At 33.3% G+C, this 20,044-nt stretch overlaps 1 protein-coding gene across 3 annotated transcripts; it reads right to left on the reverse strand.

Annotated features, from left to right (window-relative positions):
- Positions 1-1,055: 1,055 nt before the first annotated feature.
- On the reverse strand, positions 1,056-19,363 carry LOC134269424 (uncharacterized). Of its 3 annotated transcripts, none has more exons than XM_062751612.1 (2): positions 18,216-18,349; positions 1,056-2,195 (listed from the first exon to the last, which is right to left on the reverse strand). In XM_062751612.1, exons 1-2 carry the CDS (start codon positions 18,321-18,323, stop codon positions 1,257-1,259), a joined length of 1,047 nt encoding a protein of 348 aa, XP_062607596.1. In that variant the 5' UTR covers positions 18,324-18,349; the 3' UTR covers positions 1,056-1,256. The 3 variants fall into 3 exon arrangements, with proteins under 3 accessions (XP_062607596.1, XP_062607598.1, XP_062607597.1); XM_062751614.1 differs by lacking the exon at positions 18,216-18,349 and adding an exon at positions 10,133-10,251; XM_062751613.1 differs by lacking the exon at positions 18,216-18,349 and adding an exon at positions 19,001-19,363 and having other exon boundaries at positions 1,060-2,195.
- Between the last annotated feature and the right edge of the window lie 681 nt (positions 19,364-20,044).

The raw sequence follows: 20,044 nt of genomic DNA on the forward strand, positions 1-20,044 counted from the left end.
AAAAGATTAAATTTGGTGGTACCTAATTTTTTTTTTTTTTTTGGGGGGGGGGGGGGGAGAGACGACTGACGGACACGACAAAGACTAGATACACTGTACCCCCGAATCTTCGATTGCATATACGGGGGCATAAAAATAACCTTGTTTACAACTTGTATTATTTTGGCCAGGCAATTCTTGAGGAGTAAATTTCCCAAGATTTCCACTGTATCTTTCAATTTAAACGCACTCATGTGCTCTTCTGTGTGAAATAATCTTCATTTAGGGCTGAATGTGACAGCGGCACCAGCTATAAAAGTGATGGAAACCAATTCTCTCTCAAAATGACCAAGGGTAAAAATTAGTTCGTCCAGGGACAAGAAAGTTTATTAAGGACAGACGAGACGTTCCTCAATACTAGATAATTTTTCTTAAGACTTTGTCATTGAACAAATACTACTTTAACATGTTTACTCACAAAAAATTGAGGTACCTTATCAGGCATTTGTGCGAGATACCAGATGATGTTATTTCTTAATTATATAATCCTTCAGGGGAAAAAAAGTTTGCCAAAATCAAATTTTAAGTGTTTCAACTTTTCAAAAACAACTAGAAACAGGTTTAGAAATCAGAAAGTGACTAATTTTTTTAATGATTATTATTATTTTTCTTACATTATGAAGATATACAAAACAGAAATTTGGGGAACGTATCGTCTGACCTTAAATACGAAGTGTGAAGAAATATTTAAAGAACAATCCCATGCATGCCAAAAATTATTTAAATACTAGGGCAAACGTGTTTGAAATAATTCAATTTTTTAATAAAAATATTGAGGGTGGTGTAATCAACATGCATGCTAGCAATTAATTTTTGTGAAAAAAAAATACAGCTATCACCCATTTGATCATCTTCGCTAGCCAAGGGTTTCCGATCCGAAATCTACTAGAGTTCGGATAGGAAACCCTTGGCTAGCGAAGATGCCATTTGATGTGTATGTATTCCAAGAAAGATAATTATGCAGTAATCTTTCATCAAATTTTGTATTTTATTTTTCTCCCACAGAGAAATGCATGCAACAAAAGATACTCTGTAAAAAATAAATAACAAAGGATTTATTGTTATGTTTGTTCATGAATTGAGCATTCTGTTTGGTTCTACATATATAAAAAATACATATCATAATTTTGAACAACAAAGAAAACCTAATAATACTGAAAGGGTTTTGGTCCATACAGCACTTTATAAAACAAATTCTCTCTCTCTCTCTCTCTCTCTCATGAGTTTTGTCTTACAACATCTTTGAGACATAGATATCCTAAATAAAACCATGGATTTCCTGATCCTTTTGGAATGTACAACTGAAGTTCTATATTAGGCTTCAAAGCTTCCCTGCCTTTTTTACTGTACATAGAATACAACACTTGCTGGTCAGAATTCATTAATTTTTGGTCAAGAAAGTACAACACTGCTTTATGGTATAATTTTTCAAAGTCTAGAATTAGTTTTTCACTTCCGACAAACATACCGCCCCCGACCCAAACAATATTGTGTCTAAATATACTAAAAGGGTCTATATTCATTGAAAGGTCATTGACCCGGTTTACAGCTAATTTCTTGGGGTCAAAACCCGGTGGAATGTTCAATTCAAAAAACACTTTTCTATTTGAAATGTCTCTAAAATATCCTATATCCAGCCAAACGTAATAAGGAGCACGGAATATTTGTTTTTGCACTGCTTTGGCAACTACGGCATATTTGGCATGTTGGGCCGCGGCATATCCTGGATTCACTGTATTGGGATAGTGTTTCGGATAACCAGGTTGGCTATAGACAGCTTTTATTTGGTCTACAAGTTGAAAAGGCCATATCTCTGTACGATTTACTAAATATATTGCTGTAGTATTCATACGATCAGCTCTTAATTTTTCCATTAACTCTTTGAATTCTTTGGAGTCCGTGTACACCACCAGTGGATTGACAAGATATTTAAAGGAGGTGGCCCAAGAAAAGTAGGTGTTCGTCGAGAAATGCAGTTTGCCCGTTGAACCTTTTTGAAATGTCCCAAGATTCCAATACGCTGTGACAACTGTGAGATTTGACGTGTATTCTATCGGCTTTACTTTCTCTGTCACATAATTTTGTGAAAAATTCATAACCGATTTGAGATTCATTGAGGAAACTATTCTTTTCAAAACGTTGGACTCGTTCCATGCCTAAATAGAATAAAAATGATGTTAGTTAATACTTAATATTAAAATCATGCATTAATGAAACTGTAGCTGCAATCTACAACCAGTATAAAGAGAAACCCTTTATCTTTAACAAATTTCACAATTTAATACTACCCACCCCCATTCCCTCCCTTCGTTCCTTTGGCACCAAGGCGATAATTTTTTCGAAATTGAATCGGTCTACGATGTACAAAAGAGGCAAGTTAATTGGTTACTTTAAAACGATTTTTCCGTAAATCTTTATTTCAAACGCACTCTTTCCCATGAATTAAATGCATTAGACTGAACATCTCAGGACTGTGGCCTCATAATCAAGACGTAGGCAAAAAATTATCCTCTATATAGGGTATTTGCATCAATTTTACTTTAAAATCGGCAAATTACAGGTATGTAATGATGTTTTGTGCTTTGAATTTGCATAATGAGAGCCTTTACTGTTGTTTAGATGACCATTTTTAAGGAAATGTATGTATACTAAGTGTCATTTTGTAAAACATTGAATCCCTCAAAGTATCCACTTTCAAGGTTGTTTTTACCTATATGTTTACACAATGTCGCAGCTATTGCAGGTAATATTACATAACCCGCGTATTTTTTTTTGCAACAGCTGTGCACAACATTCATTCCGGTACTAACAACCAAAGAAAGACATTTTATTGTTTAAATAATATATTTAAATCTACATATCATTTTCTTTATTTTTTATGAAGACCATTGCCGTTAATCTGCCCATAAACGACACTGTAAAAGAAAGCCATCTGCATAGATTTCTTAACCCATGGCTGTTCCATCAGTTAAGCATACAATAAATTGTACTTCTATAATACAATATTTAGCATGTTTATTTTTTGGTTTTTTTTTACCATAGAGATGAAAATATAAATAATATGTCTTTGTTTGTTAATACGGAAATTAACGTCGCAGCTATTGCAGAAAAATTACATAACCCGCGAAACAGCTGCGACAGCAAAAGCGCACTAACAGTCAAAGAAAGCATTTTACTGTTTAGATTACATGTGTAAAACTTATAGATCTAATGCAAATCTTACTGTGTGTGTCGGCCCTTCAAAATACAACATATAAATGTATATATGTTGCTTACAAATCACTTTGAACAATCTTGTTTCCTTAGATCACCTGCACTCTTGAAAAATTGCTTCAATGGGCAACATACCATTATCTTTCTTTGGTACTTTTAATGTAAATCAACGAATGGAATTCAAATGGCAATGTTTTAAAGATATATATGGCATATTTATTGATAAGTTCGGATAACTAAAATTAAAAAGATCTTTCTTTTTATTTATTACTTTAAAGAAAAATAGGACTTTTCCTAGTCAGTCACGTTTCACAGATATTAAAATTTTAAAAAGATAATAATCGATTTATTTACTGTCTCCACATTTAGATAACAGACAGATTAAAATTCAATTCAATTATAGAAACGTGAGGTTAATCAAGTTAAAAATTGGTAAAAAAAAATATATATATTTAATATGTATCTAATCTCAATCTCGTATAAGTATTTTTTTTAGCTTAAGAAATACGTATGACATGTCAAACATTGCAATATTCGATCTTTTTCATTTGGTATATAACTTTCATTTGTATTCTATAATTTTCCATTTAGTATGGAAGGGAATTACCGCCAAAAGTCTATGTATCTTGCTTTTATTCTTATTCTGCCTACTTCTTTATGCTTTGTTATTATTGTAATTATATGTCACTTTATTGTTTTCATATTCGTCTTAATTACATTTCACTTTGACTTTTATCGTTCTTCATTTTGTCTTTACTTCTATGTTGCTTTATTCTTGTAAATTCATTCTACTTTCTTTTAAACTTAAACAGTTTCTTTAATAAATTATTAGCATTATTTCTACCACGAATATCAATTCAATCACGCTAACAATGAAGCATATTCAATGAAGACGAATGGAAGTTGTCAAACCGTCAAAATTTAGTGCCGCATTATAACGCTAGGTGGCGTGGTGTTCGCTACGAGTGTTGGTAAATCTAGGTAAGCAAACCCTGGTCGGGTTATCTGAGATTCTTCAATACGCCTTAATACTTTATCAATCGAACTTCTGAAGGCCGAATCCGATCTCCCGATCCAATGATGGAAACTCCATATTTATTTTCTCTTGGCACACAGGAAAAGCGGCTTCTTTTTTTCAGACATAACAGGCGCGGATCCAGAAATTTTTCTAGGGGGGGGGGGGGTCCACCCAGTCAAAAAAAATTCCAATCCCAGAAATTTCTTGACAAGCAAAAAAAAAAACCTTACTCGCCAAAACGTGAAAAACCTATTTCGTGGGGGGTGGGTGGGGTGGGGGGGGTGGGGGGGTAGTCTATGACTTCTATTGCCTCAAATCTTTCACTTTTCATACCCATTTTACACATATTCATGTTCACCAGGGGGGGGTCAGCATTTTCCAGGGGGGGTCCAAGGTGACTTTTTTCTTCCTTTAGTATATACATTTTTTAACCGTGTAAATTCCAGAGGAGGTCCTGACCCCCCCCCCCCCCCCTCTAGATCCGCGCATGCATAACTTTATACTATACTAAATATGTTCATTTAAAGGCCGACCCACTTTTTGTAAGAGTAAGGGTCAAATAAGTAAATGTAGTACATGTACGTATAGTTGGAAGAAAATTTAAATTTGATTTTATAGAAGAATTTGAATCTAACTCAAAACCCACCCCGCCCCCGAAATAGGATTTCATTGGCGTCGGAAGCTAATTGAAAGTTGGGGGGGGGGGAGTGAAGAATTTTTTTAGACCTTCAAAAAAAACCTGACAAGCAAAAAAAAAAATGTTCATTTTTCAAACACAAAAAACCTATTTCGTGAAAAGGGGTGGGGATGGGGGTGGGTTGAAGGTTCGAACTCCAGTGCCAAAGTATTTATTTTCCAAATACCACCACTTTCCCCATTTTAAACCTTTACTGCATCGTGCCCATGGAAAGTGAGGGGGGCTAAACCTACGCATGAATGTTCAATGTCTATACTAAGTCTATCTTTGGAAAGAAGTGGGGGCAAAGCCCCGCCCCTCCCCGGTTCCGACGCCTATGTATTTTCAAGTTTGGACAATTTCCTGGGGTTTATTTTGCGCTTGTCAAGTTGTTTTCAACCGAGTAGCTTGAATATTTATTCTCTTGTTGCCCCCCTCCCCACTTTCAAAAACGATGCTACGTCACTGTTCTCTCGCCTGAAAAATATAACTCTACTAAATTTATTAGTTGGATAATTGAATTACAGTATAATTGTTATAAAAAATGTTAAATATTTTGATACTAGTTAACCCATAAAAATTGGGTTGTTTTTCTGCTGATGCGCGTAATTCTAGGGATAGGGCTTTGCAAAGGAGTGAGGAGCGTTATGGGTAGGCAGGCGCGGATCCAGAATTTTTTTCCAGGGGGGGTCCACCCCAGTCCAAAAAAAAATCCAATCCAAGAAATTTCTTGACAAGCATAAAAAAAAACCTAAACTCGCCCAAACGTCAAAATTCAATTTCGTAGGGGGGGTTAACTTTTTTTTCCTTGTTTTAGTAACCTTGTTAATTCCAGGGGGTCCCCCCCCCCCCCCCCCGATCCGCGCATGGAAGGCGAAGTCTGAACCAGATTACATGCACCCAGGCATTCTAGAAACACCCTGGTCTTTTTTTCTGAGTTAATATTTTATATTAAATTAGCACTTTTCAATTAAGAAAGAAATATCTTTAGTATGCATCGTGTTTGTCATCAACCAGGAGAGCTAAAAAAATCTTAAAACTCAAAAATTCTATTTGACGGTGGTGAAACGGGAGGGGAGGTCGTCAACTTTTTTCAGTAATAAATTTTACTCATATGCCCCTAAGTACATGACTTTTAATATATAAATTGACTTTTAGTACTGCAACAGAAAGTGTAAGGGATAAGGGATGAGGGGCAACAAGCCTTTCGCTGAACTTTTCCAGTAGTAAAAAGTTACGTTTAGGAAAATGTTTCGTGGCCACCCTCTCCTCTACCGATGGAACTTACCCCATAGGAGGTCGTCCACCCGGAAGTCAGTCATATATATTGAGACTTTGGTGGTGTGATTGTACATTGTATAATTTCCTTTTCGAGAATTTTTCACTCAAATGGAGAAGCCACCACTTGCCGGTGGAGAGCCGCAAATTTGTCCTATGTACTCGGCACTTATAGCCATTGAGCAGTGAGGGATCTTTTTTCGTGCCAGCACCTTCTGTGACACGGGACCTCGGATAATAAGGTCTAGATCTCATCCGAAGGACCGAGCTCCACATCCTATAGTGGGATTCGAACCCACGACGTATTGGTCGACTCCTTACTACTGTACTTCGTGACTCTATATAGAGCAGACGCCGAAACCACAGTGCCACGCGGGCGACTGCATCCAAGGGGGGGGGGGGGGGGAGAAAGAGTCATTAACCATATGTAAACGTTAATATTAAATATTTTTAAAAAAATGGTTAAAATGATTTAATTATAAAACACTATTAAAATGATATTATTTAAATATTTATTCATGTAGAACCAGGCATCTATATACTTGTATATAGGTCCCTGATAGAACGGATAAATTTTCTTCTAAAACTGTTAGTATATATAAACATTGTTTTACGATTAAAAAAAAACTATTCGGGGAAGGGGTTGCTAGGAATGGGGGCGAATTGCTATATATAGCGAGATTTCCCACGGAAGACTAGCTATATATTGAAACTTCCCCGGGGGAAGTCCCATTGTATAGTCTTTCGAAGGAAGCACCACTATGTAGTCAGTCTTCCAGGGGAAATCTTACCATCTAGTGAGACTTCCGAGGGAATGGCATGTATCGGGTACATACCTGGACTTATAACAAACATCAGTCTTTAAAAAATTAAGTTTGATTAATAAAGTATTAAGGCAGAAAATTGAAAAAAAAAACTCGAATAACCCCGGCCCGGGTTTGCTTACCTAATTTTACCAACACTCTTAGCGAACACCCCTGCCACCTAGCGTTATAATGCGGCACTAAATTCGGACAACTTGTGTTCGTCTTCATTGAATACATGTATGCTTCATTGTTTGCGTGATTGAGTTAACGTTCGTAATAGTTATAATCATTTAAGAAACTGTATCAATTTAAAAGAAAGTAAAATGAATTTACAAGAATAAAGCAACATAGAAGTAAGGGCAAAATGAAAAAGGATAAAAGTCAAAGTGAAATGTAATAAAGACGAATATGAAAACAATAAAGTGACATATAATTACAATAATAACAAAGCATAAAGAAGTAGGCAGAATAAGAATAAAAGCAAGATACATAGACTTTTGGCGGTAATTCCCTTCCATAATTTAGATTGTAGAATTTTTCATATACAAAAATTATTGTATAGATTTTAGTTTTAATTTATATTTTATGATTTTCCATTTGTATTGTTTAATATTTCTGCTGGTCGGAGATTTACGGAGACAGCCGAGCGCCTGGTTGAACGAGACTATATCAATCGCAACTTCTCGGGCCTTTCCGACTATAGCGGAAAAACGACCTCGAATGTATATGGTAGACGCCATGACAACCCTCCTTTTTCACGATCTTTTAAATAAATGCATGGACACCTTTTATCTGTGGAATATGGAGTTTAACTTTATTCAATGTAATGATATTACCTAAAATATACTATAGAAGGGACATATAACACCGTCTATCTTACATTTGACTAAACAGGAAATGTATAAATTTTTAACATCCGGCGATGTAAATACATTCGAGGTTGTTTTTTCCGATCTCTGACGGAAAGACCCGAGATGATGCGATTGGAGACTATATGTGAGTCGCTGCCTCATCAAGAAACAATCGCAACTTCTCGGGCCTTTCCGGCTAGCGGTCCGACCTCTGACGGAAAGATCCGAGATGATGCGATTGCATCAAGAAACTGCTTAGAGTAATCGTATCAACTCGCACTTTTCCGCAGCGAGCGATGGAAAAAGAATGACGTGATCCGATTATTGCGCGATATTTTCAAAAGAGATAAAGGAGCTGGGTATTCGATGGATTCAAATTAACAAATCAGACATCCTTTTCAATAAAAAGTGACAATTTTAAAGCGTGTTCAAAATACTTAACTAAATAAAGTAAAAAAAAAAGTTTCTACAATGTCTTTAGCTGAAGCATAATAAGGTGAGGACTGACCTTTAAAAAGTCAAATCTGACCAAGATTGAAACTGCTCTAGATGTGGTATAAATAAGAGTATTAATCATGGTTATTACCTCTCTCACCCAATAATTGTGAATTCTATACTGCCATTCTAAGTTCATTACCTGTGCTGTAACTTAAGTCATATATATCAAATTGGTATCTATGTAAATGCATGTTCATGGGCGTGATTCTGAAAGTTGGTTTGATGTCCCCACAAAATTAATTAAAATCGTGCTCTGCTTTGATACTATACCGTGAACATTTATGCATTAAATACAGGGGGCGGGGTGTGGTGAACATATTGGACCCAAAATAAAAACAACTAAACTGTTTTTTTCATCTAGCAAAGATATTGATGCAATGTTTGTTCTAAACAAACATTTCCAAACACCAAAATCAAAATAGCACTAGCTAGTTAATATGATACAAATAAACACAGATACTTTTTATCTATTTTTTTGGGGGGGGGGGGGGGAGGGGGGGGCGTGTTGAGTGTTAAAAAAAAAATAAAATGTCGAAACAAGTTTCCAAAACTTTTTACTAGTATTATATACTCAATCTTCAATTAATTGTTTTCTCAATTGTCTAAACTCTAAAGATTTATTCTGGCACATATAATGTTACTTGTGAACTACAAATATGCTACAAATGTCAATCCATCAGTATAAGAAGTCTGACATTTGCCGACTTTATTGATTCAAGGCAAAAACAAGAAATTCAGCAGACGACACCCATTAATTATGTTGTGTGTTGATGAAAACAACAGGGGTGAAGGTTGTGTGGATGTGGTGTATGTACATGTACATACTAACTACACTATTTTCTTGTTTTAAAAAAATTAAATTGGCTACGTAGTAAAAGTATTGAAGAATAAATAAACTATTGTATAAATATAGAGTTCTATTGGGACTAATCTAAAAATATACCAGGAATAATTTTCATCAGGAAATTATTTTATTTAAAAAAAAAAAAGAAGAAGAAATTCAAACTCGATCATTACTGTATAAACTCAAGGGATAAGAGGTTCAGCTCTCGTTTTCTCAATTGAAATAAACTATAATCCCATGCACCTCTCTCTCTTTCTCTCTCTCTCTCAATTTAATTTTTTACCTAATGATATAAAAACTGTATCATAACTACCTTTAAAATTTATTTAAGAAAATTAAAAAAAAAATTGCATGACATTACTAATAATAATTTTCATCGGTTAGCATGGTCATTTATTAAAAAGGAGTAGAATACATTATTCACGATAAGGTCATTCTGGAACAGTAATATTTTTCTCAACTTGTTTGTGGAAAAAAATCTTATTGAACATCTTCCTTCTAGACAACTAATGTAGATATATTTTATATATTATAGAAAATCTTGATCCAATGCAGGAAATGATGAATCTGAAAATTTTCTATTGTTTATTTAGCCCCAATCCTCCATCTTTTGTCTTTGTTCACGCGCGATGACACACTTAATTAATTAGTGCAATATGAAAGAAAAACGTTCAAGAACCCGTCAAAATCAATAAAATATATTATAATAGCATGTCATAAGTATGCAAAATTGTTATATTTTAGTTTGGACCAGGACCCTATTCCAAAATTCAATTCATTACAAAATATCTAGATCTGGTCGTGTAAATTTCTGCACGGTCTGCCATGTTGAAAAGAATGCGTCACATAAACCCTGACCTAAAGGCACATATATAAAATTTATCATAAATGACCAGTGAGATAACTTACTTGATACCGATAAATTGTAAATATTCCAGATGCTAGACATAGCAAGATGAAAACCAGAATGTCTTTTCTTTCCATATTTCAGGAATTCTTTTTTTCTATAGAGAGTTCTACACTCGTCATCACGATCACGACAAAACTTTTTTTTAGCCTGGAGGCACCTGCTACATTTTTCACTGGGTCAAATATTTACATCCTTTACTATTCTAATTTTGGTTTCAAAAATAAAATATCAATTTTGATTTAGATATCCTGATTTAACAAATATTCTAAAATTAGATAATAAAAAATACAAAAAATATTTTTTTTTCTATAATATCTACATACAAGAAACAAAATTTGAATTTAAAAAAAAACTGTGAAGAAAATAATGCATTCCATACTTCCAGATTATGTCATTAATTGTGCATGTTGTGCAAATATAATATTTTAAGAGGCAAATTACACATGTATGTTGATGCCCAGGGGTCAAACGCATGTACACAATCAAACTTCCGCTTGGAGTGCTAAAACTGGCAAAAGGCTCTAACTCTATACCTTATAACTTGGGGAGTCCATCACCTTCGCGAGTCTTGAAAAATCTGTGAATGCAGAAAAAGGACCAGGGGCAAGACCTCACTTATCAATGCTTACATGGTAAAACATATAATTAGTATTAAAATGTTCCCTCCCCAACCCGTGGTACATGATCATTTATAAGGTCGCCCTTAAAAAAAATAATCCTCGTGCTTTTCTTAATTATTTATATTGATCATATACAAATTTAAATTGTAAAATTCAAATTAGTGTATGGAAAAATACTATAGTGCCTATCGCTAAAAGTGATCTTTTAGGGCTATATAAGGAAGAATACATGTACCTATCGCTAAAAATGATCTTTTACGGTATAAGGTTGGAATGACAATCTTGCAATCAATTCTGATTCTGTATAACGAGGAAGGAAATCTGAATCTGCTAGCAAAATTAAACTGACAAATTTGGAATGCAATGAAATTCGTCTACATGTATTTTCATTTCCGAAGCTTAACTTCAGAGCATTCAAATATAGTGTTCCAAAATAATTTTTTCATCTCAGATTTACAAATGTTCAGTGTATATTTGCATCGATCCTTTTAACTCAGAGTGTCATAATAAAGAAAAACTTTTTAAAAAACTTTTACTTTTCAGTCTTCTGTCTTCATTTGTTGTTTATATTTGTTTTACGTAGAAAATATATAAAAGGGGAATTTATTGTTATGTCGTAAATTTAGCATTTACTGTCACCTAGAAAATAAAGTTAAAGTTGAGAAAATTGATAACTTATAAACTTTAGTTATTTTGTATGCTGCAAAAAGCATCAAAATTTGCATTGAATGTTCATTTACTATTCCTCTCCAATACATATGTAATTTGAAACCTTTAACCGAAAGAGACTTGTTTAGTTTTCTTTTAAAATTACTCAAACTCAAGTAACTGAAAGGTAAGTGCAAACCTTTTTAAAGAAATAAAACAGACAGATATGTATAAGAATTGTAAAATATAGTATACAACTCTAAGTATTACGAATCGTAACCATGGTAACCAATCTAGAAAAAATATGCTATCATATTGGAGATTGCATTTCGATCGATAGTATCCCTTTTTTGGTGGACAAATACTTAAATAATTAATGAATTCTATATTTTATTTCCCGTTAAGTATTATGTTGAAAAACAGAGTTACAAATTATATTTTGACATTTTCAGGGACATCTCAAACAAGCATTTAAATCCATTAACATCATACATGTACCATTCCAAAAGCAATGCTTGTTTATTTATACATGAACTCTTTTGCATGAGAGGGTTAAATTCTGTGAAGTGAGAAGGGGTTACTAGGAATTTTACGTTATTCAAATTCCTGTCCCTCCTCTTTGAAAGTAAAGATAAAATAATTTGCCTGCTTAAATTCCAATTCTTTTTTTTTTTCAATATCTCTTAATTACTTTTCCCTTGCCTTGCTTCTGAACCCCCCATCCCACCTTCCTTCCGTCTCTGCGTAATGATCGGACACGATTTATACCTGATAATATAACCCGATAGTCAGGAACGAAACTGTATCATCAAAGAACTTAAGTTCCGTAACATGATAAAGCTTATAACTTGTATAATTAGAATACAAGTATATTGTTTCACTGACGATTTTTATCAATACAACACATATTCATACTACAATGTGTTATTTTCTTTCTCTGTTTAGCACATTTTGAGTTTTCTGATCAATTTTTTGCACGGGATTGAATCACAGAGGAAAGTACAATGTTTTCCCCTTTTGAATTGAATCACAGTATTGAATAGGAACCAGAAGTCTCTGGTGAGACTGAAGTTCTACTGGTTTGAACTTTTACAAAAGAAGATAAAAGTTTGGAATAGAAACTATAAAACAGCAATAAAAAAAATAATGATCATTGGTTTACTTTCTTTTTGCGGCAAGATTTATTGTGGCCTTTTGCAAAAAAAAAAAAAAAAAAAAAAAAAATTCAAAAAATTCTCATTTTGATACCAATGGCAGTTCTGTTCATAAAACAGAATATTTACCTCGGTATAACGATCGTATATGCCAAATTACTATAGTATATTTTAAATCAGACCAAAATTTTGGGAAAAGTGGCATTTTTGAAAGTTTTTTACAGAAATGTCTATTCTACATTGTAGCAGCCATGGAAAAAACCGATTAGCCGAAGTCTACTCGTGTGATGGGTTGTCTTGATATCAGACCAAAACTTAATTAGGAATGTACATGTAATAAGATTTCACAGAATTTTAAATCATTTTTTAATACCATGGCAACACCGTTAAATGAAATTAAAAACATAAACATGGATACAAAGAATTATGTACATTAATATACATGTAGTCTATTTTCGTGCCAAGTTACATTGAAATCGGATCAAAAACTGCAGGAGGGGGTGTGGCATTTAAAAAATTTTTTTTTTGGAAGATCTAGGCAGACAGACAGTAATACAGACAAACGACGGGTGCCTTATTTTCGAAGATTTTCTGGTCCCTTACCACTAACCAGTGGTGCTAAAATGCACTGAAGTGCAGTGGGAAATATTAAATTGTTCACGACTTGGGATTGAATCTCAGTTGGAATAATGCATTGATCCACAGTGAGAAAAAAATGCATTATTCATTACGTAGGATTAAATATCCCTAGAAAAATGCATTGTTTTACATAGAAATGATCATAAATCGCAGAGCAAATATCATCCCAAATTAATTTTTTTTTTAAATAAACATTTGCAAAGTTATAATTTTTAAATCAAATAAATTTTATTCAATGACCCAGTAAATCAAAAAAACAAACATGACACAATTTCAAAATACTTAGTGAACCAATTTTTGTATATACTGGTGTATTTTCGCAAATAATTAAAATCTTTTACACATGGTCAGGGAAACATTTAATTCAGAGAAGGGGCATTTATATTACGAAAGGCTTTTTGCAAATTCTGCCTTTTATTGAATGACCCCATATTTATTGCAACATTTCAAAACTACGATAAAGTTAATCATCGATGAACAAAAATGAAATTGGTACACAGAAATCCACAGAAGACAGATGAGGAGAGGCTAGGAACAGAACTCCTCAAGTTTGATCTGTCAATTGGCTTCTGGCAAAATGGAATATTTTGCACAATTCTGCCGAGAAATCGATAATGTCCAATTTTTCTGTCGCACAGAGAGGCTGAGAACCAAACTACTGGAGCCAGCCAGTAAGCCAGGCTTTTACCCCATCGATTGTCTTTATTGCTCATCACAGTGGGTTACACAAAACTGCCAAACAAAGCCAAGTTGTCTGTGAGTGTAATTCTATAAAGCCTCTCTATTCATCAGACTTAGGAAAACTGACATCGGCACATGTATTCTTTTTGAAGCGAGTAATCAAAAATTCTTCAGGAAGTCAAATTTTGAGAGAAGCATAGTGTTTTCACCAAAATTAGAAAGAGCTTATATAAAATATATTTCTCCATTTTTTTTAGAAAATGTAGTTGCAGAACAGTACGTAGCTCTCTGCTTGAGAAAATTTAGACTGATTTCAAGAAGTCAAAAATTTGAAAAAGTAGTGTTTTTACCTGAAAAAAAAAAAGGAATACAGTAGTTTACATAAAATATATTCTCATCAATTTTTGGATAAAACGTAGCTGCAGCTCTTTGCTTGAAAAAATTCGGACAGCTAAAATCTACGGTTCTGCAGCTAGGAGAAAAACGCAGCAAGACATTTGAAAAATTTTTAATGTTTTTTGGTACTTAAAATAAGGTACTAGTATAGTCTGTGTGAGTGTGTGTCGTGGGGGATGTTACATTTTACTAATGTTTGCAATGTCTTTTTTTTCGGTGGGGATGTGGGGTGGGTGGGGGTTGTTTTGCTTCAGTGTGATTCCTTACTTCATATAGTTTTTACGATATGAGGATGTATGTAAATACTACATGTATTCGATGCACTAAAATTAAATCTGATTGAAATAAGATCTTTTGATCCGTTCGCGTAGATCGCTACACAAGGTAGCGATCCAGTGAGCGAATCAAAGGATCTGATTTTAATCATATTGCATTAAAATTATTAATTACGTGTCAGCCTTTTCTAATATATCATATATATTTAAATTTTTGTGTCGTATTTCAAGCTATAGATTAAAATTGATGATATAATCAACCGACAGTAGCCAGAGCTTGTGACAGTCGTCAATGTAAGTAGGATTTTTTTTTCTGTACTGATTAAATTACTCATCATTCTACCCACTGCAGGCAAATTTTCATGATTTTTTTTTAAATATTAAATTTATCTGGTGTATAAAAATACAGTATACGTGAACTAAGCTTTCATTCTGAGTGCATATCCGAGGGGAGGGGGGCCCGGGCTCCCAATGTATTTTTTTTTTCAGGTGAATTGTAACATAAAGATACCACGTAAGGCCAAAATAAAATTATAGTTTGTTTGGAATTGCCTCCCGCCTCATTGAAATGCCCCCCTCCTGAAAAAATTTTATTGACCAAAAGTAGGAAGATTTTTTTTTTATTTAATCAATTTTTTTGCCCATTATTCATGTATCACATGCACCATACAAAACATCGAAAGACAGAGTTAGATCTATGTAAAAGTTTAGAATTTTTGTTGATGGTAGATACTTTTTTTAAAAGTCAGAAAATGTTTTTACTTTTTACTAAGATTTTTATCAAAAATTTTAAATTTATCATCAATTTAAAAAAATAAAAATAATTTCCCTCCCTCCCTCCTGTGTCTGAAACCCTTCAGGCGGCAATTCCAAACAAACAATTTTTTAAGGATGGCCTAAAGTATTATACGTTTGAATATTGACTGTGAAAGAATCTTAATAGATTCTATAGAGGACTTATTGATATATACTATATAGCTCTGAAATATAACCCTCAAACTTTTACTAAGCATGTACATTGTATGTGAGTACTTGGTACATCTTTTTCACACTCAGAAATATGTGTCTAAAAATCATGACAAAGCTGCTTCACGAGAAGTATAGTACACTATGACTTAGACATTAACATGATTAAAAACAGGATAAACAAGATAAGCACCACTTTCCACATTTTTAATTGGAATATCTACTTTTCTACTCAAAACTCTTCAAACAAACTCTATATCGTTTCCCTATACAGTGTTGTTAAGAGAGGCATAATTAACTGTATACTATATTTAAAAGATATAATGATATACAGGACAAAATGAAAGATGAAACCTGTTATTACAATGAATGAAGTTTGTGTACCTATCAATTTTATCGAAATTTTCATTAAATTAAAAACTACGTAATACATACAATATTATAGATATTACATATGTACATAGTTTTTTAATTTACTGAAAATTTCGGAAAAATTGATCGGTACACAAAAATCTGTGCATAAAGTTTTACAATGATCTCTTGCATGCAACCGTTAAAAACTGTTCTGCCTTTTCCATTATTAGAACCTTTAGTGTATCTTCACATGTATAATTATTTATCGAGTGATATTGTATTACTACAAACATAACAAATGTCCTTTATGACTATATATATGTACACGAGACTAATTCCTAGGCTAGAAATAATGAATGAAATCAAGTTCATTGAGATAAAAAGGAAAAATCTCATTCAGTTATTCTTAAAGACATGCGAGATTTATTACTCGGTGACTTGTCCCATGTTCTCTTGTATTTCTTATAGGCAAAAGACTTTTCTACATTGCACAATAAAATTTTACACTTTTATTTACAATTTCGTATGAAATAGAAATAAAAGTCAATCTGTCCTACATTATGTGATTAATTCAATTATTCTTATCATAATATTAGACCAAGCGAGTCATTGAAAACTTAAAATATGCCTGAGTCAGCCTGAGCATGTATATCCCCCTTCCTAGTTGATTAAGAAAAGCAAATTTTTCTCATATGTCTTCACTTCCTCCTCCTTAAATACTTTTTTCCTGAATGAAAGAGACAAACATCTAAATCTTAAAAATAAACTACATCATTTTTATAGATCTATATAACATCCTATACGCCATACAATTTTCTTAAAATCCAAAATAGAAACATTTCCGTCAATATGTAGAGGGGTTCTAAAAAGAATGTCATGAAAAATTGCTATTTGTTTTTTTAAACTAATATTACGAAAATTCAGCAGTATTCTACATTGCCTAATACTGATTCTTATAAGCTAAGATCTCTCCTATTTCCCCCATAGATAATAGCTAGAGTACATGCAAACAAATACAATATCATGTCATTGACTCTTTCCAGCGAAACCATTTTGTGTGAAGAAAAAATATATTTAAAAAAAAAATTGACACGATTAAATTCACTGCATGGTATAAATATTAACCTAATATGTCACTTCCTTATTATGATTTCTACATAGTCTAGCCACGAATATATCGCAGTAAATGATGGATTAGGCTAAAATAGAAATCTATATCCTGCTTTTAAAATACACATAAATTCCAATGATTCTGTTAAAAAATATATGTACATAAAAGATTACATATAATGTTCATTTGTATTGTGCGTAAGTTTGCCGTTTTTTAAAGGGGGGAGGGTTGGAGTGGAAGGGTGTGGGTGTTTCCTTTGTTTGTTTGGTTGATTTTTTTTTGTATAGTAAATTTTTTAGTTTTGAAAGCATGGCAAAAGAAACACACACTTCAAAACTAATGTCTTGGCTTTAATTAAAAAAAACAACCAAATCCTTTAAATTTTTTACAAATGATGACGATATTAAACTAAAGCATACCATGGCCGATTTAATTAATCTGAATACTATTCTGTTCATTATAATATGTTCGTAATATTTAAGAAAATTGTTCTGGAGGTAATATTCATTTTTGGCAACTATTTTTGTGTTTTCATGAACAAGTTAGTATTTTTGTGTTCAATCCAATCTGATTAAAGTAAAATGAGTTGTGTCCCTTTCCAGGGTAACCGTTAATTATGCAACCATAATTATAACCAAAACAAATATGGATAAGACACTGTTTTAAACAAAACCTTCGGAATATGGGTAGCCCTATCCCTGGGTAACAAAAAATGGCAATTTTAAGTGATTGGGGTTTTAAATGTGAACCAACTTTAAAAAGCAGGCACTTTTTAACCTTTATGCTGGCCAGTCAGGGGACATAACTTTTCAAACGTTATGATGCCATCATCGGTCAAAGGACCCGCTAACTGCGACAAATAATCACCATAATATAAGGAGTCAAATAGTTAAAATCATAAAAGGTTTGTTTAAAAAACAGTTTTGTTTTCCTATCCTGTTTTTCATTTAAAGTTTGAAGACCTACATGATGTAGGCTATAGCGTTTGTTATCTGTCAATAGTCAGAAAATGCTTCATATGACGTCATATCACTGATATCGTAGATTTACTTATCAACATGATCAAATGGTCAGCGAGTTTTGGAATCTCAACACTCCCTCCTACCTCCACGCACACTTACACAATCTCGCACACTAGTGTTTTACGCTTTCAGCATATCGCACTCATATACATTCCCCCCAAAAAGAAAATCTACGAGGACTGCGAGGTTAATAATGGTACACGAATAAATACTTACTGGCTGGAAAATGGCTGTGAATGAGTCAAATTGTCGTGAAAACAGTGATAAATATACCATTCCAATTGCTACAGATGCCAAAGCGATAATCTGTATCTTTCTACTCATTATGCAATAATACGAGCGTTCTGTATTCATTTGCCAAACTCTAATCCCTCACATCAAAACAGAACACAGGGTCACGTGGTAATCAATGCTCTCCACATCTACATCGTCGTATAAAAATCTCAAAATTGGGGAGAAAATCGCTTATGATGAAATCAGAATAACAATAAAAAAACGTGTGAAAAATAGCTGATGCTGACATAGAAAATTCTGAAGGAAAATGGCTACAACCATATTAGATTACATGAATTACATATATCCATCGCCTATCTAAGCACCAGTTTAGCGTATACTTGAACTTGTTCACGGGTACTGGGCATTAAATTTTTCTTAACACCAAAATTCATCCTCAATAGTCTAAAAAAATCACAGTAGTATGGAGAATTTTTGTAAAAGATACTTGATCACTTCAATTTTGTTGACAGTACAATCTACTACTGAAACTTCACTTCAAATGCATGACACTGTGTACTTTCTGAATAACAGAGCTATATTGTAGGCGTATGTTAGAAAGTCATTATGCACATGCATGTATTTCACAGCATAGAGGTTAGAACTACTGACGTGTGAAAACAATTTGGAAGGAGACTTTACCATCATGACTTGTATATAATCTCCTCCATACTATATGAGATTGAGAGGAAAAAACCACGAAACATACACATAAACAAATTACTTACTGGCTTATAAAAGTCAAATTTCCTTTCAAATACTGCTACATGTAAATAAAATAAAGTTCCAATTAATAACAATGTCAAGATAATCGTTCCTTTCGCCTTGCTCATTTTGTGTGGCAGTCACATGCTGTAAATTAGCCGACAGCCGATGACCCCCCGTCTCTCATGCAGCATCAGCATGTGAAGAGGCCTAGGGGATGTTATCGTATATCACACATGCTACACATACTGCCAGGAATGTCAGTCAAAAATCTGCGCGGGGAGGTGTGGTCAATATCAGACACTGAATTGATGAGGAAAGTCGGCTCAGATGAAATTTTGCTATAAATAGCCAGACGTTTCACGTTAAGTATTATATTCCGAGACTTGACTTAAAGTATAAGTATATATAAACTCTTAAAAATTGATGTTGTATAAGGAAAAAAGCCATACGTCTTAATTCATCATGTTTATGACAGCAAACATTTCAGTAACATGGATAAGCATATGCATGCGCACGTAGTCTATGAACTGTGGCAAATTATGAAACAGGCAAAAACGTGAATTAATTCTGCCTAAATTTATTGTCATTTTGATCAAATTTATTTAGTGGTTTTCATTGATTTAAAAAGAGGAGGGGTTGGCGCTTGACGATTTAAAAACTTTTAATTCGTGAGTAGATATATAAGAGACTATTTTAAACAGCTATTTACGGATGGAAATGCATCTCCTAGCTCGTCCGTCCAAAAACCTGCTTAGAGAACCGATTAATTCATTTGTCAATTTTACAAGTTTTACTTCGTCGTGTTTGAAGAGGAATTTAATCAAATTATTTGCAAAAGTCCTAAATTAATATACTACCATAGAAATATACATCTACTGGGTATTTTCTACTTTATTCCTTTAGAAAACCAATGCCGTTATTTAGATCATGAACAACACTAGGCATATCACCTGTACATTTTTTATCAGTGGCTGTTCCATCAATGAAACATACTATGACGCAAATATTAATAATACATTATTAATCTTTTAAGCCTACTTTAAATGATAAATTTATACAGATAA

Source organism: Saccostrea cucullata, unplaced genomic scaffold, assembly GCF_032062105.1.
Source record: "Saccostrea cucullata isolate Sc308-1 unplaced genomic scaffold, CSIRO_AGI_Scuc_v1 ctg977, whole genome shotgun sequence".
Taxonomy (NCBI): Eukaryota; Metazoa; Mollusca; class Bivalvia; order Ostreida; family Ostreidae; genus Saccostrea; species Saccostrea cuccullata.

Bases quoted from the DNA above. Each gene is read 5' to 3' on its own strand.
- LOC134269424 (XM_062751612.1), bottom strand. From the start codon at position 18,323: ATGAGTAGAAAGATACAGATTATCGCTTTGGCATCTGTAGCAATTGGA. The intron at 2,196-18,215 runs GTAAGTATTTAT...TATTCTATTTAG, and splicing joins TCACAGCCATTTTCCAGCCA to GCATGGAACGAGTCCAACGT.